The sequence below is a fragment of the Pantherophis guttatus genome, chromosome 9 (assembly GCF_059756535.1).
Source record: "Pantherophis guttatus breed Tessera chromosome 9, ASM5975653v1, whole genome shotgun sequence".
Taxonomy (NCBI): Eukaryota; Metazoa; Chordata; class Lepidosauria; order Squamata; family Colubridae; genus Pantherophis; species Pantherophis guttatus.
In genome coordinates, this window is record NC_142071.1 from 16,734,869 (window position 1) to 16,762,312 (window position 27,444).

The 27,444-nt window shown below is 40.9% G+C and overlaps 1 protein-coding gene across 29 annotated transcripts in view; it reads right to left on the bottom strand.

Moving 5' to 3' along the window:
• The window catches only part of PKNOX2 (PBX/knotted 1 homeobox 2), a 338,759-nt gene that overhangs the window by 54,920 nt on the left and 256,395 nt on the right, over positions 1–27,444 (bottom strand). For all 29 annotated transcript variants that reach the window (XM_087875587.1, XM_087875603.1, XM_087875606.1 and 26 more), the window contains one exon: positions 5,784–5,955. In XM_087875587.1, coding sequence (XP_087731713.1) covers positions 5,784–5,955 — 172 coding nt within the window. The remainder of the gene's footprint in view (positions 1–5,783; positions 5,956–27,444) is intronic.

Below are 27,444 nucleotides of genomic sequence, written 5' to 3' on the forward strand. Positions count from 1 at the left end.
GAGCCACCTCTGACGCCTCACCTGCGGATGGGAGGTTGAAATCCCCCATGACAATAAGTCTGGGGGTATCGACCACCACCCCGGCAATGACGTCGAGTAGCTCGGGCAGGGTTGCTGCCACATGGCAGGGAGCCAGGTACATAGTCAGCAAACCCATCTGCACCGCACGGCCCCACTTCACACAAAGGGACTCACATCTGGCTATCTGAGGAACAGTGGTCTCCCTCGGACAAAGACTCTCCCTAATGATCACCGCCACTCCCCCACCCCTCCCCTGGGCCCTTGGCTGATGAAATGCACGGAAACCTGGCGGGCACATCTCTACGAGGGGACCCCCCCCTCTTGGCCCAACCAGGTCTCCGTAATACCTGCCAGATAAACCAGCCCTTTCTTCCCACAAACACCAATAGTCACAGAATAGGGCTGATCTAGTACAGTGAAACAGAAGTCAAGATGGAAAGTGCCTTCTCAGCCACAAAACTCTGGTTATGAACCTAGCAGAGACATCATCCTTCTGCATCTCCCATCCTGCAAGGTTTTTGTGAGGATGAAAGAAGACAGGAGTAAAAGTCCCAAGTGCCACTCTGAGTTCTTGGAAAGATCCAAAAGATCTTTGGGAAAGAAAGAAAAAGTAGAACAATGATAGTAGAAGTTCTCCAGTAACATTGAATCTGCTCAACAAACGTCTTCCTGAAACTTAGCATTCAAGGGCAAGGAAAGTTGTGTGCACGCATCTATGTGAGTGCCCATGTAGCTCTCTCTCTCTCTCTCTCTCGCATGTGTGCATGTGTAAGGGTAACACACCCACACCACACCCACACACACATCCACACCCACACACACACACATATATAATAAATCTCTCAATTATCTCAGCTCATTTGCTTGGGGTCTCTCATTTTATGTCCCTGCTTCGCTGAGCCGTATATCTGTCCGGATAATGAATTACAGTCCGATGGAATACGTGTGCGGGGTTGTAAAAAATACAGATGCTGAATTAATTGACTGTGTGGCACTCAGCAGCTGATTGAGTTGATAATGGCGAGATCTGACCTTTTTCTAATTTCTAATTATGTGCATCTCGCCTGTGAGGAATACATGATTCTTATTCTAATGATGGTTAATGTCCCTGGCCTTTTCCTCTCCTCTTTGCTGTCAGCAGTGGTGGACAATTTACATAGGATTAGTAGCATTAAAACCATGTACACACAACAAATAAATTTTGGGAGATAAGGGTCTTGGGGAGGGAGGATTCATTGGAAGCGTCATGGTTTGCAAGATTTCCAACAAGTACTACCGCTAGTGAGTGTTTAAAAATCCAGGAAAACAATAGGAGAGGTAACAATAACAGTAAAGATACTAATATTAATAATAAAAGAAGTTGAGTTTAGTAGTATTAAGGGAATGGTGTTTATTGAACAGCAAATAATATTGGCTGTAATAATGATGAGAACAACAATGCCAAGAGAAAGCATGTAAGGAATATAAAAAAGTAAAACTTATCTGGATGAACAGAAGGTCTACAGCAACTACTCAAATCAGATTCTTTTCATGTATCCCATGAAAGAGGACCCTAACAGATTGTTTTCCATTGACATATGGACCCATGAATGTAGCCATGGATGATTCTATAATGTTTAGTGTTAAATATAATGTTTAGATTCTATAATGTTTAATTCTAGTGGACAATCCCTTAAATATGAGCCAACAGTGAGCAGCAGCAGCCAAAAAAGCCAATGTGATCCTAGGCTGCATTAATAGAGGGATAGAATCAAGATCACATGAAGTTCTAATATGGCTTCACAAAGCCTTAGTAAGACCACACCTGGAATACTGCATTCAATTCTGGTCGCCACTATTTAAAAAAGATGTTGAGACTCTAGAGAGAGTACAGAGAAGAGCAACAAGAATGACTGGGGGGCTGGAGGCTAAAACATATGAAGAACAGCTACAGGAATTGGGCCTAATGAAAAGAAGGACTAGAGGAGACATGATAGCGGTATTCCAATATTTGAGGGGCTCCTACAAAGATGAGGAGGTCAAATTATTTCCCAAAGCACCAAAAGGCAAGACATTAAACAATGGATGGAAACTAACCAAGGAGAGAAAGCAACCTAGAACTAAGGAGAAATTTTCTAATGGTGAGAACAATCAACCAATGTTAACAGCTTGCCTTCAGAAGTTGTGGGTCCTCCATCGCTGGAGGCTTTCACTGAAATGGTATATGGTCTCCTGCTTGGAGTTGGACTAGAAGACCTGCAAGATCCCTTCCAATTCTATATGTGTTGTTTACACTGACTGATTGTAGTTCTCTGGAAAATCTGGGGAATTTCCAAATTTTCCCATTCTCCTTGGTGGACAATGGGATGTTATTCACAGAAAATAAAGGCAGCAGAAAGGAACTCATGAGTATTATTTGGTTGCTAGTTCAGATGTGACCATATTTGCTTCAAGCAAAATGCCATTTTGTCACCAAAGGCCAATTCTGTTAATGAATTTGAATGTAAAATGCAACACGTTGATGGCAATGACCATCAATTATTTACTGATGCAGAACCAGTGATGGTCAGTCTGGCATAAGGTTTATTCATATGCTGTTAAAGTTTCTCAGTATAGAATCTGTAGCTTCCTATAGTGGTCTTACCTATATGGTCTTCCTTAGTACTTTCTAGAAATTTTGGTGCCATGGCTAAAACGTCTCATCTGAAAGGAACTGGGGATCCTTAAGGGCTGTGTTAGAAGGATATAATAAGTCTTCTGGTTATGGAAGTGTTTCAGCCACAAGTACAGTCTGGAGCCAAGGACATCCTCATCTTTATTGCATTTAATTATGTTCCAATAAAAGAAGTACATCAAGTGAGGTCAAGTGATGGAAAGAGAAGGACTCTGTCAGCCTTATAGGAGAACAGCAGCATCTTACAGTGCTCTTGAATTCATTGGCAGAGCTTTAACTTTTGACACTGAATCCCTTGGATAAATGACACAGGATGCTAACATAAGAACAGTGAACTTTAATATAATCTGTACAAAAATAGCAGAAGGGAGTTGGAACAAATTGCAAAAAAGCCCACTTGAAACCAAGGAAAAATCAGGCATTTAACCCATTGTGATCTCCTTCAAATCTTTTCCTGATAATGCCTCTAGAAGAAATGTTCATACTCGTGTACCTAGGAAAAAATCCCCTCTCCGTGAAAACAAAAAACAAAAAAGGAGGAAAATTACAACTATTGCTGCTTTCAGGTTTTTTTAATACATAACCCTTAACTCGCCTTTGTCCACAACTCATTCATTCATTCTTGCAAGTCCAACTGACAAGAAAAATCAAAATTTGTTTCTGCTATTAAGGTGTTTCAGGAATAAATATAATTTTCCAGGACAGAAATAGCTTTGCCATCAAGAGCTGAAGCAGCAACTTGTTGATTTCAGCCAAATATTGAAAGAAGTTGCCAAAGAGAGAGAGAGTGTGTTTGCACAGTCAAAATGGATGTCAAAGTGACCAACCCAAAAAACTCAGTGTCAGCAATTGGCATCTTCAGATAGCTGCCAAGGACTCAGAATTTAAGAATATGTATAATCAGCTGTCTTTTTAAATTTGGGTGAAGTGTCTGGCATAGAGTTGTTCCAGATCACTACACGAAACTGAAAAATGTTACCTCCATTGAATGATATATCTTAGAATTCTTAGATTCATACGTATTTGGTGAACTGAAATTGTGCTCACAGGCCCCTATATATATATATATATATATATACTGTACAGGGTGTGTGTGTGTGTGTGTGTGTGTGTGTGTGTGTGTATGTATATATTTGTTTTCTGAGGTTTTCGCGGGTGTTTGTATGTAGGTCTTTGGTTATTCGGGTTTTCTCCCGCGTAAAATTGGAAATGTCTTGGCGACATTTCGACAAAGTCTCATTCGTCATCTTCAGGCTGGTGTTTTTGGCTTCGTGCTTCTAGGAGCAATGTGTGATGGCAGCTGTTTCTTCCTTTTAACTGCCAGTGGGGGTGGGAACTGATTGGGTGGGAGCTTGGCTGTGTTCTGATTGGGTGGAGGTGTGTTCTGATTGGTTGGGGGCTTGGCTGTGCTCTGATTGGATGGGGGGGTTGGCTGTGCTCTGATTGGATGGGGGTGTGTGGGGTGTGATCTGTTTAGGTGGGGGCTTGGTTGTGCTTGGGTTAGTCTGAGTTGCAGGGGGATTTGAGCTGGTGAGCTGCATTGCTGTTGTTTGGCTTCGTGTTCGTGGTCATGCCACATCTTCATGGTGGGTGTCAGTTTGCTTCATTAACAACAGAATAATCAGAGAAGCCATCGAGATAGAAAAACGCCCACACAGCATGAATAAACAAGATGATACCTCCTGCTTACCAGCCATTTGGAAACCTGCCCTTATTGACAAAGGAGTCCCTAACACAAAGAATAACACCAGACCCACACTCACGAAAACCACACAGGATGTCACCACCACACATCCACGCAAAAAGCAAACCCAAATCCACACCGATGGATTTAACCCATTGTGGCACGACCACAAACCAGAAGCCAGACCACAGCTGCATCATTAGCCACTTTAAACCCCTCCAATCCATACATGAAGCAAACTGATACCCACCATGAAGATGTGGCATGACCATGATCGTGAAGCCAAACAACAGCAACACAGCTCACCAGCTCAAATTCTCCTGCAACTCAGACTAACCCAAGCACAACCAAGCCCCCACCTAAACAGAACACACCCCCATCCAATCAGAGCACAGCCAAGCTCCCACCCAATCAGTTCACACCCCCACTGGCAGTTAAAAGGAAGAAACAGCTGCCATCACACATTGCTCCTAGAAGCATGAAGCCGAAAACACCAGCCTGAAGATGACGAATGAGACTTCGTTGAAACATCGCCAAGACACTTCCAATTTTACACGGGAGAAAACCCGAATAACCAAAGACCTATACACCCCCCACCCCCCACCCCCCACATATATACAGAAGCTGGGGGATAGAGTGAAAAAAGGGATCAGCCTAAAATCCTTATGTAGCCACAAGTGAATTATGTCCAACCCTCTTTGAGTGCCTGTGACCCTTATCTACTGCTAACCAAGTGCTGGCTATTAGATGAGAAGATTCCTGTGCACAGGCTCTTAGCAATAAATCAGCTTAATTGAACATTCAGTTGTGGACCTGATATGAGAACCTGATCTTTTGTGCCTGACAATTATCATCAGTAATCTCCCCTCTATTTCATTTGTCCACACCCACCAGCTTGAAATGAGAGATAACATGTGATCTTCTATCAACCAGCCTCTTCAATAGTAACAGCAGTCCTCCAATCTTGATGGCCACACTTTTCCTATCATCTTGGTCAATGGCTACCAACCTATTTGAGTTGTTTGAATACAGATTGCTCAAGTGGATCATCAATGATCCTTACAATGGATCATCACTCATGCTATCTCTCATTAAGAGGCAGGGAATGTCATTATTAGAGGAAAACATGTGGCACTTCTAAGGTTCTGAACTGAGACTTCTGGTGAGGACATGGTAAAGGAGCAGGGATATCATTGTGGCAGAGATCGGTGGTGAGAGGGCACAATTTGGCCAGTGAAATATGTGTTGTTAAATAAAGTTTGGCCTCATTTATTGAAGAAGTAGAACCTAGGTTTCCTTGCTGTTAGGTCAGAGACTTTCAATATGAAGGCCAATGTGTGGTGAGGCAGGTGCAATGCAGGCATTAACTTTGGAGTTCAAGGAATATATATGTATGAGATAAAATGGTCGAAGTGGAAGAATTACCAAGTTGTCGAGCTCAGGATCGTCACTGAAGAATGGTTTGTGCTCCTGTTCTTGCTGGTGTACGAAGTTCTCAATGTCAACATCAAAGCTGGCAGAGGTGATGCATTCCGAGCCCTGTGTCGCTTGCTCGCATTTCTCAAATAGCAGTGTCAGGAGGGGGAAAAGAGGATGCCTAAAGGGAAAAGGAAATAGAATGACATTTCAGAAACAAATGCATCAGCAAGGCCATTTCTATCTCTCAATGTATACACAGCTTCATGCTGTTCTATATTCATGAATGCTGCTGCATTGGAATGCTCCCCTTCCATTCTTTTTCAAAGGAGATGAAAAAAACTCATGTTCCTGAACTTGCTTTAGTTAGGAGGTGCCTGAGAGGTATGTTCAAGCATCTTTTCTTTCATCTCAAAATTTGTTGGGGGCTTCCTAGCTTCCTACGCTTCAGTTAAATCCTAAAGGAAAATATCAGGAGAGAAATCTCCCCAAAGAGCTTTTTTTTCAGACTAAGAAGCAAGAAAAGCAAGAGAGACTGCAGAATTAGAGATGTATAACAAGAAAAAAAAAATCCAAGCCTTCTATCATCGCCCAATGAAATAACTGAGAAAGCACCATTAGAAGAAATTTAAAAGAAAGAAAGAAAGAAAGAAAGAAAGAAAGAAAGAAAGAAAGAAAGAAAGAAAGAAAGAAAGAAAGAAAGAAAGAGAGAGCCAAGGAAGGGGGCTGGGTTTGGGTGGGAACTTTCTTTCAGAGAGGGAAAAAGCCCAGGAACATACAGCAGAAGGATAAAGGACAGTCTTGCATACAAAAGTTCTTAGGTTTAAACCTAGCAAACTGGTGACTAGGAAACTGGGAAAGTCCTTCATTGCTTGACAGCTTGGAGAACCAGCCAACGTTCCATCAGTACACTGATGATACTCAGCTGTACATCTCCACCCCAGACCATCCCAACGATGCCTTTGAAGTGATGTCCCAGTGCCTGGAAGCCGTGCGGGTCTGGATGGGGAGAAACAGGCTTCGACTCAACCCTTCCAAGACCGAGTGGCTGTGGCTGCTGGTGTCCCAGTATAGCCAGCTGGTGCCATCGCTGGTTATTGGGGGCGAATCATTGGCCTCCACGGAACGGGCTCGCAACTTGGGCATCCTCCTGGATGCACGGCTGTCTTTAGAAGAGCATATGACGGCCGTGGCGAGGGGGGCTTTCTATCAGGTTCGCCTGATATGCCAGTTGTGCCCCTTTCTGGATCGGGACTCCCTACGCACGGTCACTCAAGCACTCATCACTTCTCATCTGGACTATTGTAACGCTCTCTACATGGGGCTCCCCTTGGGATGCACCCGGAGGCTCCAACTGGTGCAGAATGCAGCCGCGTGGGGGATTATGGGAGCGATGGGGCGCTCCCACGTGACTCCTCTCCTGCGCAAGCTGCATTGGCTTCCGGTGGACTTCCGGGTGCGCTTCAAGGTGTTGGTGATCACCTTTAAAGCGCTCCATGGCTTAGGGCTGGGGTACTTACGGGACCGTCTTCTGCCACCAATTGCCTCCCACTGGCCAGTTCGCTCCCACAGAGAGGGCCTCCTCAGGGTGCTGTCGGCCAGACAATGTCGGCTGGCGACCCCCAGGGGGAAAGCCTTCTCTGTGGTGGCACCTACCCTCTGGAACAATCTACCCCCAGAGATACGAGTGATCCCAGACCTCTGGACTTTTCGTCGGGCCCTTAAATCCTACTTCTTTCAGTTAGCCGGGCTGTCCTGATTTTATGATGGGTTTTTAAAATTTGAAATTGGTTTTAAATTGAAATGTTTTAAATTATGGGCCAAATTTATATAATTATTTTAAATCTATTTTAACTTTTGTGTATAAAGTGTTTTACTTTGACTGTTCACCGCCCTGAGTCCGAAAGGAGAAGAGCGGTATAGAAATCTGAAAAATAAAATAAATAAATAAAATAACGGACAAATAACCAACCTTGTGTAAGACAGCTTTCATTGTACCTTCACAAATTTTTCAGCATTTCAACAGAGAGCTAATAGTTATATCAGATACACACCTGGAGATTATGTTTATACAACCTGTATTCTGCTTTCATTTTTCTTTTTTGTAGTCTCTATGCAAGTCAAACTCATCAACATGCAGCAGTCTAGTCATGGACAACATGCACAATCTTGCTTTTCAAATTGATTATCCACAATGTTAAGGTTGCCCAGCACAGGATTTCAGGACAAGCAAATGAATGGGATTCAGCTAAGAATAGTAAACTTAATGTGGTTACTCATCTGCTAAGCCTCATCAGACCCATGGAAACTAAGAAGGAGGGAAGAAGAAAGAAAGGAGAGGTGTGTGAAACACTTCTTCACCAAATAATTTGCCAGCAAGGCTGCTCTGAAAGGAACATGGGCCAGACATAACAGCGAGATCCATTTTTCTTTTGATAAACTATATATGCCACTAAAAATCTTGTTATCATGACCTTTAACAGGGTGAAACACCGCATCATAGAGTGACAATATCTGAAACAAGGTAGCTTAAATGGGCTAACTTGCAGAACGTGTCCAAAATCTGGGACCCAGGACTCCCAAGACATTTGGGAAAGTTGTATCTGCTTCTGTGCTATATAGACTGCTGTTGTGCTGCTATACTGCTGTTGCATAACATGATCTTCATTTTATTTATTAAATTTATATGCCATCAATCTCATTAGCCAAAAAGACTCTGGGTCTTGGGTCTCTGGGACACACTGGCAATCCTTCATTCCTTCCCCCATCCAGCAGCAGCCATATATAAGGAAAGGAGACAGGGAGGGAGATTTCTAATGCTTCCTGCCATATTGCCACAAGAATACTCAATGGGCAAGCCAACAGGAAGTCGAAAGTAACTCTTGCATTCACTGCTTTTTTGACTGTCCTTGGTCATTCTGTTTCTCCATTTAGATAAGGAAATCTATCTGAAAAGAAGACTCAATAGGGCATGGATTGTTTAGTGTGTGTGTGTGTGAGAGAGAGGGAGGGAGGGAGGGAGGGAGGGAGGGAGGGAGGGAATGAGCGAGCGAGCAAGCGAGAGATGAGAATGATGACATTTTTCTCCTTGCCTTTGCATATGTGGGAAATAGAAAAGAACTTAGGTCAATTTTGCTAAGGGCTGAAAGTCTCACTCTGTTTAATCAAAGTACGTTTTCCTTTCTTTCAAGCCTGTTGTCCTGAATGCTTTAATCTTGAAGCTATCCCAAGAGTCTGGCAAGTTGAAAATTCTATTATACACAGCCACAAATCAGAGGCACCAATGGGCTAGTTGAGTTTTCCAGGATCAAAACAAAGAGAAGAGCAGGTGAAGGGGTTAAACTCTGATATAAGTCTTCATTTGCAGCCACTAATACTGCACCATATTACAGTCTAATCTAGACTGATCCCAGTTTAATGCAAGATTCTTCCAGCCATGAGCAGAATATGGAGGTGGGGGCAGGTGGAGGGAAGTTTCCCTGGTCGTAATTTAGGCAGCCCTGCCGAGGCTTAGCTGAGGGATATGAAAGGCAAATTCCAGACGGTGTTATGAATTATTTCGCCTTATGAACCTTCCCACTCTCAACAGATGCCTGCTGCCATTTAAACAGCCACTAGATCAATTAGAAATGAAAGGCACAAATCGACCCTGCGCAAGGGCACTAAATTACTAGGAACTAATAATCCGAGCAGTAATGCCAGGTGGTTGGAGTTCAGTGATGTGCAGGCCCTCCCCCTTTCCGCAAACCTTTGCACACAGCACCAATTCCTTTTCAATGTTATGAAGGAAATTAGAAGCACAAAGTGAAGGGAGGACAGAGTGAATTGTGGCTCTGAACTCACCACACCTGGCCTGGTGAAAGCTCTGAGGAGCAAAGTTACACATGGCTGGCCCAAGACTTTGGCAAAACAGCAAAATCTGCTAGACTGCTCCTTTAGACCAGCCCCATCCTAGATAAACTGCCCAGAGTCACATAGTCACATATGGTTAGGGCAGAAATTAGATAGATGGATAGATGGATAGATGGATGGATGGATGGATGGATAAATAGATAGATAGATGATAGATATGACAGATAGAGAGGCAGACGAAAGAAAGATTGACAGACAGGCTCTTAAGGAAGAAAATCTTTTGGAGATGTTTCTTTTATGCAACAAACTTTCTCAGCCTAGAGAAAGGTAGTCCTCCATTTATGACTGGTAATTTAGCAACCATTTGAAGTTATGACCAATCCCCAAAAGGGGATTATGACCCGGATTCAAAGTTCCAATGGCCAGACCCTCTCTGTGGTCATGTGACCAAACTTCAGGCATTGGGCAACATGGCCGCTTTATGGCAATTTCCACATCCTGTGGTCACATGACCATGTTTTATGATGATTTGCTGAAAAACAGGACTAACTTCCCATTTTCAGCATGATTGCATCCATAGTGAACCAATGGTTTGCTTAATAGCAGCGGCAGCCCCTTTATGACTACTGCATTTGCTTAACGATTACTGAAAAAGGGTTGTAAAATTAGGCCAGTCACATGATTAACCCATTTTATGATTTACAACTGTAATGAGAGGTTCCTTTGTGGTTGTATGTCGAGGGCTACCTTCAGGTTAAAGATGGCTTGCCAGGGAATTGTTGGAATCCCAAATGGGCTCTGGGTTGTTAATAGTTAATTGTCCTCAGATTAAATGTAAAAAGCCCAGATTTTATTAAGCAATTAGTCCACGTTGTTTTAAGACACCCCCTTGTCAAGGCTTAATACCAAATATATGCTACCACCTATTTACTCTTTGAGATCTCACCACAAAATATTCATGGGAGAAACCATACCACTGCATGAAACACAGCATTTGGATATAGCCGAGACCTGTCCTCACCAACCCCCACTTCCCCTTTTAGAAGTTATTCTACATTTTATTCTTTACTGCAGCTCTGCAGTCCATGTTTTTTAGAAGATCAAGTATTCATTAGGGAAGTATTGGCAAAATATCACCTATTATCAAGTGAAACCTTACAGCAGCAGCCCCCAACCTTTTTGGCACCCAGGACCGGTTCCATGGAGAGAGGTTTTTCCATGGACTGGATGGGGTGTAGTTTCATATGCTGCCTGCATCCCGCAGATGGGGCTTTGCTTGTTTGCGCAGCCCAGTTTCTGGCATGTCATAGCCCGGTACCGGTCCACGGACCGACGGTTGGAGACCCCTGCCTTACAAGGTATTGAAGGAAACCATCAGATTCCAAACACTGCAGGCAGCTGAGGCAGAAATGTGATATATTGACTCAGAATTTGGGAGGAACACTAGTTTTTGCTTTCCAAGAATTAATGCCATTTGTGGCTATAAAAAGAGACAAGGACAATGTTTCAATTTGGCATATTTGTTTAGCCAATATGAAAGGAAGCATCCATTCATTTTGGGAAAAAGTCAATCCTGAAGAGAATGGAGAAAATAATATCATACAGGAATGTTTTTATTGATTTCCTCTGCCTAAGAGCTTATTTCATTCACTGAGACAACCTGAAATACTTTAAGCGATTTGCCACTGATAGGAAAAAAATGTAGGGAAGAATATTATAATAAGGGGAGTTGTGGAGTATAACTAGGTTCCCACATTATTATAATAAGCCATATTGTGGCTTGGCAGAGTAGGTGATCCCAGGCACTGCACCTTGCATACCTCAATTTATAGCTTACTATATGTGATTAATTGTGAATAACAAAATTGAGCAAATTGGGGGGGGGTTGAGTTCCATGAAGAGTTAAAAACCACATGAAAAAAGAAAAGAATTGAAGAGACAAATGCTGAAGGGCAGCCAGTCTGGACTTACACATTTCACTGCTTTTTATTTTACAATATTTGTATAATTTCACATATACTGAATTGAGATGGATGTGAGATTTGGCAGGTCTGAGTCTGATCTGGGACTGAAGACACACTGAGAATCTATGTCAGTTGTCTTGTTCCATGATGAAGGGAAGCAAGATATGAATTTAGGATCAATCTGGTTTATCCTTCGGTTCTATCAAAAATTCTGCGCAACACATTTTTTTGTCAAAGTTGAGATGAGATATTGAATGCTGCCTTCTATCATCCACACCCAGAGGCAACAGGTTTCTTAAGCCCTATCAGAAGAGGCCAAGAGTTAAACCTGGGATCTCTCTGTCTTGATCCTAAGAGTGTCTAGCAAAAGAATGAAGGCTAGGTTTTGGGACACAAGAACAACAAACAGTATGGATAATAAATATCCATTCCAGAGGTCAAAATAGTAGTAATACAGTGGAATCCATAGACACAACACCAATATGTAATTAAGTATCAAGCCAATACTTACAAATTGAATTAGACAGAATTAGACTTCTGGGCAGAATAAGAGAAATCAAGGCTGAAAAAAGAGAATTGTTTTCAGAACTTGGGCTTTCCCAATGGAGAATTTGACTCCAGAGATCTCAACCCCATTTCTGGGGTTACTTATTATCCATCTTTTTTTTTTTTTTTCAGAGGATGAGGTTATTTGGAAGTAATAGCAACCTTCAAGTAATCCATACTTGTAGTTCAGCCTCTACATCAAGTGAATATGCAAGTGCTCAGAACTGGATTTTGAGGGAATGGAAGTTAGTCCTGGGGCAGTTTGACAATGTTCAGCCATCCAGCAATGCCTGGGTTGGTCTCCTGTAAGCTTTATCTACTATGTGCATTTTGAGTTGCAGTGAAACAAAATCTGGAAGGACAAATATTGTCCGCCCTACTTAAGAAGACCCTACTTTTACTTCATGGATTAAGTCACCACCATTCATCCCATCAAAAAGTTATCTGAAACCTCCAGGGATGAATTCTTCAGAGCATCCCTGTGCGTCACTTCTTTTGAACCATAAGAAAAGCAAATAATTAAACTGTACTAGTATTGAGTTCAAGCCTGCGCTATATAACCAGCTTAAAGTTAGTGTAAAATCTCTTGAGTCAAGTTCATCTCTTGATTGCTTCATGGTCAGTTCCAAGCAGTCTTCTTGGCTACCTGTCACTGTCTTTTTATAGCATAGTTTTCAACTTCTCACTGAAGCTACAGCCCTGAGATTCCTTGGGTATCTCTTGGGCAAATACTAACCAAGGCAGACAGAGCAACCATGTAATAGAAAGGTATATATCAAATGAATAGAGAAAGTAGCTCATATCTATATGTGTTTGTGTGTGTGTGTGTGTTTGTATGTTTATACAAGTAGTCCTCAAGTTACAACCACAACTGAACCCAAAATTTATATTGTTAAGTGAAACATTTGTTAAGTGAGCTTGCCCCGTTTTATGACTTTTCTTGCCATAGTTGTTAAGCGAATCATTGCATTTGTTAAATTAGTAACCTGGTTCTTAAGTGAATCTGACTTCCCCATTGACTTTGCTTGTCAGAAAGTTGCAAAAGGGGATCACATGGCCCCAGAACATTGTAACCGTCATAAATATGAACCAGTTGCCAAGCATCTGAATGTAACAATGGGGATGCTGCAATTGTCGTGTGAAAAATGGTCATAAGTCTCTTTTTTCAGTGCTATTTTAACTTTGAACAGTCACTAAATGAACTGTTGTAAGTCAAGGACTACCTGTATAAAATACATGTATGTTTGGTTTGCTCTCTCATATCAAGATGAATAATTAAGAAGAAAGTGTGAGAACTTCTATCCTAGCTTCATAATAGATTCTACTCTCTACTCTGTGAAGTTGATAACACTGACAGATAATGATTCATTCATGGATTCCCCAAATAAGCATTACTGAGCAAGACTCAAAAACTATCTTGCCATTGTATGACCAGCAGTTGATTTATTCTCAATGCAAGTATTATTCAGCAAAAGCTCTCTAAGTCCCAGTGCCTATTTTGAGAGATATTCCAGAGAACCATTATCATGGCTTAAATATTGCAGCCAAGTCCCTTTGAGCACCATCTTCACATTATTGTCCTTTCCACCGAGTCCCTCAACCACCCTAAAGATAATTGAAAAAATCTGCAGTCCAAGGCTGCTGTGTAGCCTTTATTTTAAGAGAAAGACTGAAAGTAAACAAAACTAATATTGTAAAGTCTTATCAGTTTGAATAAAAAAAATGATGGTGATGATGATGACAATGACATATACTCTTTGTCTGAAGTCTTTTCACCACTCTGTAGGGTAGTAAGTACCTATATAGTTATAAACCTATATAAGTTAGGTAGCTACGTAAGTGAAAGAGAACGGCTCAACTTGATCTTCCTAACAACTTCAAGGCACAGCAAGGACAATACTTCTTGAGTTACACCCCAGGCATTAGCTTCAACCACAATAGACCTCCTATTAGAAACAATTAGGAATTTGCCATAATCTGAGTTTGCCAATCAATATCTGATCAGCAGCAGTTCTCCAGAATTTCAGCCATGAAGATATTCAGATTATGTGGAGATTGAAATGAGGAACTGAAGGTGGCCCTTCCTCGTCAGAGTGGGACAACTCGCTATTGCCAACTCACAATACCCAACTTGCTGTGGGACAACCTGCCACGGCCAACTCACCAGAGGACAATTCAGCAAATACAAAAGTTAATTTCAATGGAACTGTGGCCAATAATAATAAAATAAAGAGGTCAATCCAGAAATTCAAGAATTATAATAATTTTGACAAAAACTTGGTCACAAGTAATAAAAGTAACTGAATGAATCGATTAATACAGCACTGAATTGTATCACGGTGAGTTGTCCTACAGTGAGTTGGCCTTGGCAAGTTGTCTTGCAGCAAGTTGGCCATGGCAAGTTGTCCTGTGGCATGTTGGCTACCATGGTGAGTTGGGCACGGCAAGTTGTTCTAGACTCCTTCTGCATATAGACCAGAAACTTCTCCACTGAACAATGGCTCTCCTTTAAGGCAAAAAGCCTGCTTATAGAGAATTGGCCCATTTAAGTCCAGTATTACTGATTTTGAATGGCCTAGAATCCTTCCATACCTTTTTCTAGCTAAAGATGAACATAACTTGGATCTTTCATAAACAAAATTTGTGGTGTACCACTGAAATACTGCCTCTCTCTCAATCAATGGAGATAAAAGAACCACAGTAGATTTGTTTCCTTTAAAAAGACAAAACAGGGTGGTTTTTTTTTTTTAAAAAAAAGACAAAACAGTTATATCTGCTAGAAACCACATCGCTTCTAATTTAAGTTTTAAAAGCTGGAAAACTATCTCTTTCAGACAGATTATGCATCAGCCTTCTTAGTAGACCACACAGGAAACAAGACTACATTAACCAATTCTACTTTATTGTAAGACAAATTGATAAAATCTTTTAAGTCTGAAGATACAAACTTCCCACTGTCTCTTTTATAGATTGGGAGGGTGTCCCCTTGTGTCTCTTTTTCCACCCATTGCACAGCTGCAGGCTATGGCCTCTCTTATCTAGCTGTTCCCTAGGCAGTATCATTCTCCCTGCACCCATTTGCCAAGGTCATTCCTACACACTATTACATTATCCCTGCCCTGTAATGCAAGGTTGGGATTGATAAGTACTTTTTTTTTTTTTAAAAAAATCAAACTAGTTAAAACTTACACTACTGACCCACCTACTCCCCACCCGGGTTCTCTTTTTCCTTCTGTCCCTGCCCCCTCCCCCCCTTCCCGCCCCCCCTGTTTTCCCTCCCTGAAGCCATTCAAAATTTGGAAGAAATAAATCTCTCTACACTAATTCCGGGAAAGTTTGATCCTCGTCAGCGCAGAACAAATAAAAGAGCTGAACTGGCCTGACATTTTACTGCAGGAGAGAGGTCGTTTTCAGCCCCTAATAAAAAGGATTTGACACAGGCTAATAAAGAGAAATGAATTCCTCTAATGGCCTAATTTAGCACATTCAGCACTGTTCTGCCTGCAAGTGAGCCAGGAGGGAACTGCCAAGAGAGAAAGAGAGAAGAGAAGTGAATGGCATGAAATAGAGGGGGAGAAAGCAGGATTTTAAAAGACTAATCAGTACTTCTCATTCACTTTTCTAAAAGAGCAACAGGCAGGGATGGGTGTTCCCTGTGAAACAAAATGAGGGAAACAATAGGCCATTTGCCAAAGTTTGCTCTACCTGAAAAAGAAAGCATACCAGCCTCCCCCGAGATTGCTAGGCTGTTATCCTCACAAAAATCCAGTGGTGAAGATCTCGCCATCCCTTCAATAATTAGTTCCACCATTGAATTATTCTTAGCTTTGGATTTTTTTCTCCTGCATAATGGAATCTGTGTTCCTGTAATTTAAAATGAGTCTTTCTTATCTCAAAGGGACGCAGTGGTTCAATGGAAGGACACTGAGTCTCACACCTTTAAAGGTCTACAGCTCAAAAGGCAGTTCGAGACCTATGTGCTGTGAGATGGAGTGAGCTCCTGTCATTTGCCCCAGCTTCTGCCAACCCAGCATTTTGGAAGCACGTAAATCCAAGTAGATTAATAGGTATTAGATATAAGCACATGGGAAGCATTCTGTGTTTCACCATACAGTCTGTGCTGCATCATGATGTCATGCTGGCCCCATGACTGTGGAAACATCTCTGGACAATCCTGACTCTTTAACTTAAGAAATGGAGATAAGCACCACCCCCTAAAGTCAGTCATGACTAGCAGGGTAAAACCCGTGGGGACACCTTTACCTTATCTCATACTCTGGCATGACAGAGAATAGGTTTTGCTCTTCTTGTGCCAAGTTCTTCAGATTTTTGAAAGTTCTATCACATCGCTTTTCATTAATCTTTTCTCAAGATTAAGCATACCCAGATTCCTCAGCTTCCCCTTGGGTGATATAATTCCCATTGATCAACCTCACTGCCCTTCTTTACACCTAATCCAGTTTCTCTGAACTATTTTTAAAGTATGATGTCCAGAACTGGACACAATAGCCTAGTTCCGTGATGGCGAACCTATGGCACGGGTGCCACAGGTGGCACGTGGAGCCATATTGGTGGGCACGCGAGTGTTGCCCTAGCTCAGCTCCAGCGTGCATGTGTGCACCAGCCAATTGATTTTCAGGCCTTCCGGTCCCACCGGAAGTCGGGAAACTGGCTGTTTCTGGCCTCTGGAAGACCTCTGGGGGGATGGAGAAGGCTGTTTTTGCCCTCCCCAGGCTCCTAGAAAGCCTCTGAAGCCTGGGGAGGGGAAAAAACGGGCCTACAGGGCCACCGGGCCATCGCGTGCCAAAAGCTGGGGGAAGTATGGGGGTGGTGGTGTCACGAGCACATGCGTGGGAGGGCAGGGCACATTGAATTATGGATGTGGGCACACGCACCCGCAACCCCCCCCGCTCCCCCTACTTTTGGCACACGACGGCAAAAAGATTAGCCATCACTGGCCTAGTTGCTATCTGACCATTGCAAAATATTATTTCCTTTAATTTGGAAACTATACATCTACAATGAAGCCTAAAATCACACTGTACTCAGCCATATCATACTTTGACTTCTGATCAACTACAGCTGGAAAATGTTGGCTGTATATTATTACTAATTCAGATATCCTCAGTTAAATACCTGTAAACCTGTTCATTTTGCTATGTTTATTCACTTCCATAATAAATCAAGATCATTCTGAATTTTCTTTGTGTCTTTTACTTATTCCACCCACTTTTATATTGTCTGCAAAGTTTATTAAGAGTCCCTCCATCTTTTTATCTAAATCGTGACTGAGAATGATGAAGAAATTGAGCACCAGGACTGAACCTGATGTGCCAACTGAATACCACATTCCAGTCTATTAAATAACTATTGATGCCAGTCTTCAGCATGGTTTTCAAGTCCACTGTGAATCCACTACCATTCAGTTTGTACTGAACTATCTTGTAGTCATGGGTATTTTGTAAAATGCTTTGCTGATGCCAGGTTGTATTGCATCCACAGCCTCTCCAATCTATGAAGTTACTCAATCAAAAAATGAAGCAATATGATTATGATTGGCTCTACTGCTTTTGTTCGTTTATATATTTACTGAAAACAGTATCATGTGATGTCAAAGTCAGGCTTGATTTTTTAAAATGAAAAGCAATATACAAAACTCATAAATAAATTTGAAGAGCTCCTCTGGGTTAGGTAAATGAGCAATAGATGTTATAGATTGAAAGTAGTGTTCTGAATTATAAGTATCTGTAAACTATCAGAGGTCTTTAGGGAGTTGGTTGTCTATAAACAACAACAACAAAATAATTGATAACATGTTAGCCTATAGCTGGTAGTTAGGATTTATGTAAAGTCAAGTAATAATTGATATTGCTACTTCATGCATGGCAGTGTTTTTGCAGCAGCTTAAACCTTACATGTAGAAGAAAAATAAATTAGAATCAAAAGGGGATTCTAATATCCCAAATGTCTTCTCTGGTATCTTTTGCAGAGAGAACAAAACTGATCTTCAGAGCAGTTTTGATCCAGCTTTGGTCAAACCAGCAAGAGGAAAAACTCCCCTAGAATGTGGAAAGTGTAGGAGCAGAAAGGATTTCTATAGGAGGACCCCAGAAGTCAGCTCACCAGATACCAGGACTCTCCAAACTTATTTCTGAAGGTAAAACGAGAGGGCAAGAATGGCGTTTGTGAAGTTCTTTTTATGGATGATAAAATTCCCAACACACTATAAACTCAATGCAAGTTTCCCAGCCATTCAACCTTTTCTTTTTTTTTGAGAGTGACCTCAGCCAGGAAAGTTGACCTCAATTATAGACCCAACCAACTGTACTACAAGCTGACTGCGGGACACTGCTTGCCTTTCCCCCATGAGTAACCTTGGAAGCTTATATTGTCTGCAAGGGACCTTCCTGTCCATCACTAACCCAGGAAAAACACATAATTTAGCAGGGCATTAACTCTGAAACTCCGTTCAAAAGCTAGACACTGCCATTGGTCAGCCTGTCACTTTGGAAATGCCTTTTTCCAAGAATCATGGTCAAAGGTCTCTATTCTTGGTTCATCACAGCTTGGCCAGAAAGCAAGGTGCATGAAGTAGCTTCTTGTGGTATAAATTCAGACTATTTTGAGTTATTTCCACGTGTTGCTAGTATGTCATCACCATAGAACAAAATAAATAACACTGCATTTAATTTATTAATCAAATTGATATAGCCTCCCATCTAGCTAAAGGCAACTCTGGACTCCACAACAATAGATTGTTTGGTTCTTTTGCCTGATTGGAATTGATCTAGCTAAGACTTAGATTCAATTGCTAAAGACTATACAGATTTCAAGTGAATATTTCCTCTGCCAATTGGTGAAATAGAAGAGGTTGAATTTAAAAACATCAACAGATGACTTTGGGACTGATTTTAAGGACTATAACAATTTTTTTATTTTAAGGACTTTAACACTTTATATTGTTTTATTTAGTTTCCTAGTATGATTTGATTGCTTATTTAGTATCCTATGACTATCACTAAGTATTGTATCTTTTAATTCTTAATGAATGTATTTTTGATGTAAACTGAGATCACAAGACAAATTTCTTGTGTGTCCAATCACACTTGGCCATTAAAGAATTCCCTTCCCTTCCCTTCCCTTCCATTCCATTCCATTCCATTCCATCATGCAGCATCTTTCCCTTTCAGCTCCAGATTTGATAGCACTTGTTTAAGTGAGAGCAATTACCTCTGCAGTAAGACTTTTCCTAAATTTTTTAATTTGTAAAAGGGACAGTAATCCCCCAAATGTCTCATGATGAGTGATCAAAAAATCCCAAAATTAGCACAGCTAGTTGTATTCAGAATACTTTTAAAGATATGATAGAAGCTCAGTAACTTACAGGTTTAAGATAACTGAGGGACGTTCATAATGGTATGCATTTAAAATGCATTTTAACCCACTGTTCAGTGTTAAAAAAAACCCAAAGCAGGGAACAATTAAAAAGCAATTGACAATAAATTAAAACAATTAAAATTAATATGTATTCAATACAATTTTCTAAAAATAACATGGTTAAAATAATTATCAGCTTCAGAGCTAAGATTAATTTGGAAAGTAATTTGGTCTGATCCGTTACATACGGTAGACACATTTGCTTGCACACGTACATGTTCACTACACTTAGATATTATTAAAATCAATGAGTTTTGAGAAAGCCATTATTTAAATTTCAGTAGGAAGAAGCAATTATTATTTGATCCAATTCACTCTCAGTAACAACTGATGAAGTTTAATTCCAAAAGAAAGTCATTGAAATCTTAATTTCCATTTTTAAAATTCTGTTGTATGGAAGGCTGGCTATATTCCATCACAATAACTGTTGTGTTTATTTTAGCTTTATCAATTCAATTCAATCTTTTCTTTATGATTATTTCTTCTGGTATTTATTTATTTTTATTATTCATATTTCTATGCCGCCCACTCTCCGAGGACTCTGGGCGGTTTATACCAAAGACAGTATACTAAATAGCATATTGCCCCCAACAATTAAATAAATTTAATAAATAAATAAATAACAATCTGGGTCCTCATTTTACCCACCTCAAAAGGATGGAAGGCTGAGTCAACCTTGAGCCGGTGAGATTTGATCTGCTGAACTAGCAGTCAGCTGAAGTAGCTGCAGTACTGCACTCTAACCACTGTGCCACCTCAGCTCTTCTTCACTCCAAACTACTCTAATCAATAAATATTGATTAGATATTGCCAAATGCAAAGTGAATGTTTTTTAAGAGCAGAAAGGAGTATTCATGAGTGTCCTGCTTAATTTACACAGGAAAAACTGGGGGAGGCAGGGGCAGGAAGTATCCGTCTATCTTGAACTCTCCTCATTGGCGAAAATATTTTATTCTGGATCACAGTTACAATCTCCTAGGATTGACGGGATTTATAGTTAATCCCAAAATCTCAAAAAGATGTGGTCATCTCCATGGTCACATTGTCTTTCAATGGCGATTCTTAAATGAAAGAAACTCATCCATCTCCCTCTGAATTTTTTCTTTTAAAAAAGAGAAAACGAGTACTATGTTTGGATTTGCACTTCTTGGTCTGGATCTCTTATTTTGAGTATATTGAATCATTTTGAGTGTGATTCAACTAGTATAAGAATATTTTCTGCTCATTTTGCTGAGTGCAGGATGCAGCTTTTTCTTCCAGTCCTGTCTTGATCCTATGAACCATGTCAACACTTTGCTTTTTGGGAAGTCAGGCAGAGGGTTAGAAGGGGACTTTACTGGAAGGGGATGCAAACACAGGAGTTGAGCCCCATCAAAAAGTGAGTCTCTTACACAAGTGCAGAACTTAGATTGTTGAAGGACTTCTCAAGAGATTTAACTTATTTTCATTGCTTTGATTTCCATATACCTCACTCCAATTCAAGGTTTTAAGCAACACAGGGATATTTTCTCTAAGGTGTCTGCAAGATTTAAAAAAAAATTTTTTAGATCTAAGCTCGACATCTTCCAAAATTGGATGAATTTTTAGAATCTAAGAAAAAGAACATTCCACACAATTCTTTAGCAACCAACAGCTTTAAGTCAAAAGTTCCTGATGGAAACATTTGATTCTATTATGAGAGATAGAGATAGAGAGATTAAGGAAAAGTAAAATAAAAAATGATCCCAAAGCAACTGAGTACATTATAGATTTCAGCACTAACCATAAATCCATCCCAAAGTGCATTTCTCTGAATGCTTATGGAGTGCACTGTAAAAGAGCTAAGCTTCTTGATATAAATGGGGATTCTGCTAAATGTTGCAGTCGGTGCATGTACATGAGTTATTACTGCAACCATCATCATGTACAGAACACAGCAAAACTAAAGCAAACTCTGCTGTCCTTTAAGGTGAAATAAATTAAGCTGCTCAAAACAAGAGAAATAATCATAAAAATGAAAATGAATGTGTTACTCCCAACCCTTCTTTAAAGTTAGAGCTGATTTGCATTTCCACTAGAGGTATGATTGTCATAAAATATCACTTACAGAGTCCTATTCATGCCGGGTCCCTCCCCAGGGGTCAATTGTGTGGGTGTGTAATTGCTGTCATGTACATGATGACCTCATGTATTCTCAAAAGGAATTATGCTTGTAGTCCCAGAAAGCTTAAAGTATTTTCCGTGATCACCACTACATATGCTATTTGTAAGAAGATGATTTTCCTCTCTAAGGATATACTGGTTTTTCTGGAGATGTGGAGATTAGAGGCGTCCACATTGACCTACCAACCTAATATTAATAAAGGTGAATATTTGTAGCTCAGGGTTGAAATGAGGGGTCTTTGATGCTCTCTGAGCTTTGTTGTTTTCACAGACGTAAGCAAGAAAACAACCAAGCTCAGAGAACACTAAGGACCTCTCAACCTGATATTGTTTATTCATGTGGACCAACATCTGTCTGAGGTTGTGCATTGCCTCTCTTCAACTGGAAGGGACAAGTGTAATGGGCTGTGAGAATAAGACTGAGAGGAAGAGCTGCCTGGAGAACCGTCTGATAAATGAGATCAAAGTTCAAAGTAGGTATGTAATTTGAGCACCTCAGAGTTGATTCTCCCTAGTCATCTGGAACATAAGAGGCAGGCAGGGAAGTGACACATTCAGACATGCAAGATTTGCTTAGTGTCATCTTATAATAATAGATTAGTACTCATGATTTGGTTTCCTGGTTTGGACCATCTCAAAGGGCTGATGGCAAAGGAGGGCTTCTGGGTCAGATTTTGCCTTAACAATGTTAATCTGTCCAGATGCTCAGCTTGTTTAGGAATGACTCTTCTTTCTCTTCTAACTTTTTTCCATCTTGGTTGCCATTGGCAGCTGCTTGTTATATCTCAGTTGCTTCTATCACTTACGCCAACAAATGCTGGTAAGACAGGCTCGGCCTTCTGGGAATTAAGGAGTATAATATGACTAGAGTGTTGGCCTGTAAGGATTCAGGTCTCTCTTGGGCTCCCTCTCATCAAGTATCTCTCTCCCTATCTTAAGCCACTTTGGGAGGTCTTGCACACAAATGCATCAAGGGAAGGCATCTTGAAGGGGGCACAAATTACATACAAGTACCTGTAATAGCCTTAAGTAATCCAAAGCACCATTTAAACTCTCCTTGTTTTGTGTATCAGGAATAGATGGAACCCTCCCTGCCTCATTTCCATAGCAACTAATGTATTTCGAATGGGAAAACTGGAAGAAGATGGGAAATGATCAAAGGCCAATTCAGTTAAGTAGCTTGAACAAAAGAGGTGCCCATAGGTTGAGCTGTTACTGAGTTTGGCTGCTCCTTCTTGTACACTTGAACTTCACATCCTCAAGGTTAGAGAACGAGAGAAATTCCTGCTGATAATATTACAAACCAATGCTGATCTACACTGTCTCCTCTCATTCGTTAGTTAATTTACCGTAGTTCACATTACCTATTGTTGTTGTTCTTAAATTCAATGCTTTTTAAATGAAATTTATTTGTTAGATTTCTAACAATAGCTCTGGATTCTTCTTTTTCCCCACAGGATAGACAGTCCTCTATTTATGACTGCTTATGACTGAAGTTATGACAGAACCCCAAAAAGAGATTTATGACCCAGATTCAAAGTTATAATGGCCCCTTTCCTTGTGATCGAATGACTGCACTTTGGTTGCTTAGCAACCGACCCTCATTTACAGCCATTTGCAGTGCCCCATAGTCATGTGACCATGATTTATGATGTTTTTATTGGAAACCAATGTTTACTTCTGATTTCCATCAAAAAATGGAAAGATCAAACAATGGGCTTGGTTAACGACCAGAGTGTTTGCTATCACTGCAAAAAAAGAAAAAAAAAGAAAAAAAGAAAAAAGAAAAATTGGGCATGGTCATGATTTAGAGCCAAAAGTACAAGCTCCATTATGGTCATAAATTGAGGCCCATCTGTTTGTTGTTTGTTGACCAACATTACTCTTGTTCAGGAATAACCGAGCCCTCATCATATAAATATAAGGTTTCAGCCACTTGGCGATACTTGCTCCACCTCATTTATTTATTTATTTTATTTTATTTAGTTAGTTTGTCAAGCATGTATGAGAAAGCAAGTATAAGTATGAACATAACATATAAACATATAAGTATAAACAAGTATAGGTATATACATAAGAAAAGAGTACAAATAAATGGGGACAGTAGGACAGGATGGTAGGCATGCTGGTGTGCTTATGCACGCCCCCTTTATGGACCTCTTAGGAATGGGGTGAGGTCAGGGCCGGATTTTCCTATAGGCTAACTAGGCTTCAGCCTAGGGCCTCAAGATCAAGAGGGGCCTACACAGTGGTGGGATTCTGGGGGTTCTAGGGGGTTCGGCCGAGCCCTTTGTTAAATTGCTGGCTCACCCGCCCCTCGCCTCCCACCCGCGCGGTGCCAGCCTACCGTAGCCAGGGATAGGCAATTGTGGCTCTTTTGTGGACTTCAACTTCCAGAATTCCTGAGACAGCTTGGCTGTCTCAGGAATTCTGGGAGTTGAAGGCCACAGATTGTAAAAGAGCCACAATTGCCCACCCCTTCCCTAGCCTGAGTTCCGCTGCCTGGGATCCACGTGGGCTGCCATGTGGTTCCCCACCGGCTCCAGCCGCAAGAGAGCAGGATGGAGAAAGCAGCTTCCACGCCTTCACTCACCCTCACTCTCTGCTCTGTTGGATCGTCGGCCGTTCGCTTACCCCGCCCACTCCCCATCTATTGCTGCCTCTGATGGCTAGAGGAAAAAAAACCTTCAAATTCTTGCCGCGGGGCTTCAAAGGGCCGCCCTATAGCCAGTGCTGCAGCCGAACCCTTTGTTAAATTGCTGGCTTGCCCCGCCCCTCCGCACCACTATTTATTGCCAATAAATAGTGGTGGGCGAGGGGCGGGGGAGCCAGCAATTTAACAAAGGGTTCGGTGTTTTTTTTGTAATTTTATTGGCCCCTGGAGCTTCAGCATAGGCTAATTAGCCCTTGCTTAGATCGGCTCCCGACCCCCAGCTGATTTGCTCTCAGCTGTTTTACTCACGGATCTGCTCCTTGCTTGCAGAGTGCTGATTTTTTCCCCCCTAGCTATACTGAAAAACGAAACAGAAAGTAAAGCAGGCTGTTGGCTTTGCATGTTGGAAAATTAGGCAGGCAGATTTCTTTTTCCTCACCAAAAAAGGTAGGTGCAAACAACAGGAAATTTAGGGAAAAAGAGGAGATTTTAAAACACAAAAGAAAAAAAGCTCTATTTAACTAGGGAATTGTAATAATTGAGATACTATTAATTGTATATTGTGTTGAAAGCAGAAATGGTTAAGTTGTTGTTTGGAGGAATATATGGGGAAAATTATTTGGTTTATTATTATTGGTAAATATAATTAATTGATTTGTAAGAAATTGGATTGCATGGAAATAATTGGAATATTCATGTTCATATTGATTAATATACAAAAAAGGTAGTTATATAACTAATTGATTTATATTAAAATGTTGAATTCATATTAAACAACTGTAATATTACATAATTAACCAATGTGAGGATGGATATAAAAATAGATGACAATGGGAAGGGGTATAATATAGAATAGAACAAATATGAATAAATAACAATAATTAGAAACACACATACAAACATACAATGTATTTTCTTTGAACAGAGTATTTGGCCGGTTCACAAATTTAAACAATGTTTAGTCATTTCAATTAAATTTATAATTTCTATATTTCCTTTTTGCCATATTTATTCCTCCTCTATTTTTGTAAAAAACCAATATTACCCTCATCCTCATCTCTAATCTTAATCAAATTCAATTTTTCCCTTCTCTTTTATTCTTTAAAGTTTAACAATTCATTCTTTATCTTAATATCTTTATATTTGTTTGGGGTTGGCTTTCTTCCCTTTCATCTTTTTTATTGTACAGCAATCTTTCTCCTCAAACCTACCACCTCTCTCTTTTCTTTCCTTCTTACTTTCTCTTCCTCCCCCTCTTCTTCTCCTCCCTACTTCTTCTTCCTTTCTCCTTCTCCTCCTCTCTTCCTCCCTCTCTCTCCTACTCTAATTTCCCTTCCCTTCCTTCATCCCTCTCTATTGCTGTATCCTTTTATGCATATGGACTACTCAGAGGGCTGAAAAAGTTATTTCTGACTGGTCCTCGCACTTTTGATCAGTCCTCGAACTTACGACTGCCCTCATATTTTACATTTTTGCCCTATCTTGTCACCATGGTGAAGAGAAACAGTTGTGAAATGAGTGACATGGTTGTTAAGAAAGCTGCACGGGCATAAATGTGAGGATGGTCATAAGTGTGAGGACCAGTCAAAAGTGCGAGGCCCAGTCAGAAATGACTTTTTTCAGCCCTCTGGGTAGTCCTTTTGTGCATATGGACTACTCAGAGGGCTGAAAAAGTTATTTTTGACTGGTCTTCGCACTTTTGACCAGTCCTCGAACTTACGACTGTCCTCACATTTTACGTTTTTGCCCTATCTTATCACCATGGTGAAGAAAAGCAGTTGTGAAATGAGTGACATGGTTGTTAAGAAAGCTGCACGGGCATAAATGTGAGGATGGTCATAAGTGTGAGGACCGGTCAAAAGTGCGAGGCCCAGTCAGAAATGACTTTTTTCAGCCCTCTGAAAAAAGTCTATGCACATAGCCACGCCCACCCGGTCACATGATGAGCTACCCACGCCTACACAGTCACGTGACCAGCTAGCCACGCCCACCCAGTCACATGATTGCCAAGCCACACCTCCAACTAAGCCATGCCCACAGAACCTGTTGTTAAAAAATTGAATCCCACCACTGGTGAAAGGGCCTCATAAGTGGAATAGCCTAGGGCCTCTTTCAATCTAAATCCGGCCCTGGGTGAGGTCCACGGTAGACAGTTTAAGGTTGAAGCTATGGAGGTTTGAGGATGTAACAACTGAGTCAGGTAGAGCATTCCAGGCGTTGACCACTCTATTGTTGAAGTCGTATTTTCTGCAATCGAGTTCAGAATGGTTTACCTTGAGTTTGTATCTATTGTTTGCCCATGTATTATTGTGGTTGAAGCTGAAGTACTCATTGACAGGTAGGATGTTGTAGCAGACGATTGTGTGTACTAAGCTTCGGTCAGACTGTAGGTGGTGTAGTTCTAGGTTGTCCAGGTCCAAAATTTCAAGCCTGGTGGCATAGGGGATTCTATTGCGAGCAGAGGAGTGGAGGACTCTTTTTGTGAAATAACTCTGGACCCGCTCAATTGTACTAATGTCCAATATACATGTGGATTACAGGCAGATGAGTATTTGAGAATTGGTCTGGCAAAGGTTTTGTATACCCTGGTTTGCAGTACAATGTTACCAGAGAAAAAGCTTGGTAAAATTAGGTTAACAACTCTTAATGCCTTTTTGGCAATGCTGTTACAGTGAGCTCTGGGGCTTAGATCTTTTGAAATGAGTACTCCTAGGTCCTTGACAGAGTGAGGGTCATCTAGCAGGTCGTATCCATCCAATTTGTATTTGGTGTTCTGATTTTTGTTGCCAGTGTGTAAGACAGAGCATTTGCTGGTTGAGATTTGAAGTTGCCAATTGTTCGACCATTCTGACACATAGTCAAGGTTGTTTTGTAGGGCAGCAGTATTGTCAGTGGTGTTAAATAGTTTTACGTCATCAGCGAAGAGGACACAATTGCTTATAATATGATCACAAAGGTCATTTATGTAAATTAGAAAGATTGTGGGTCCTAGAACGCTGCCTTGGGGGACACTGCTGTTTACTGGTGCAGGGTTTAATCTTATTGTTCTCTTATACTACAATTCTTTGAAAATCCC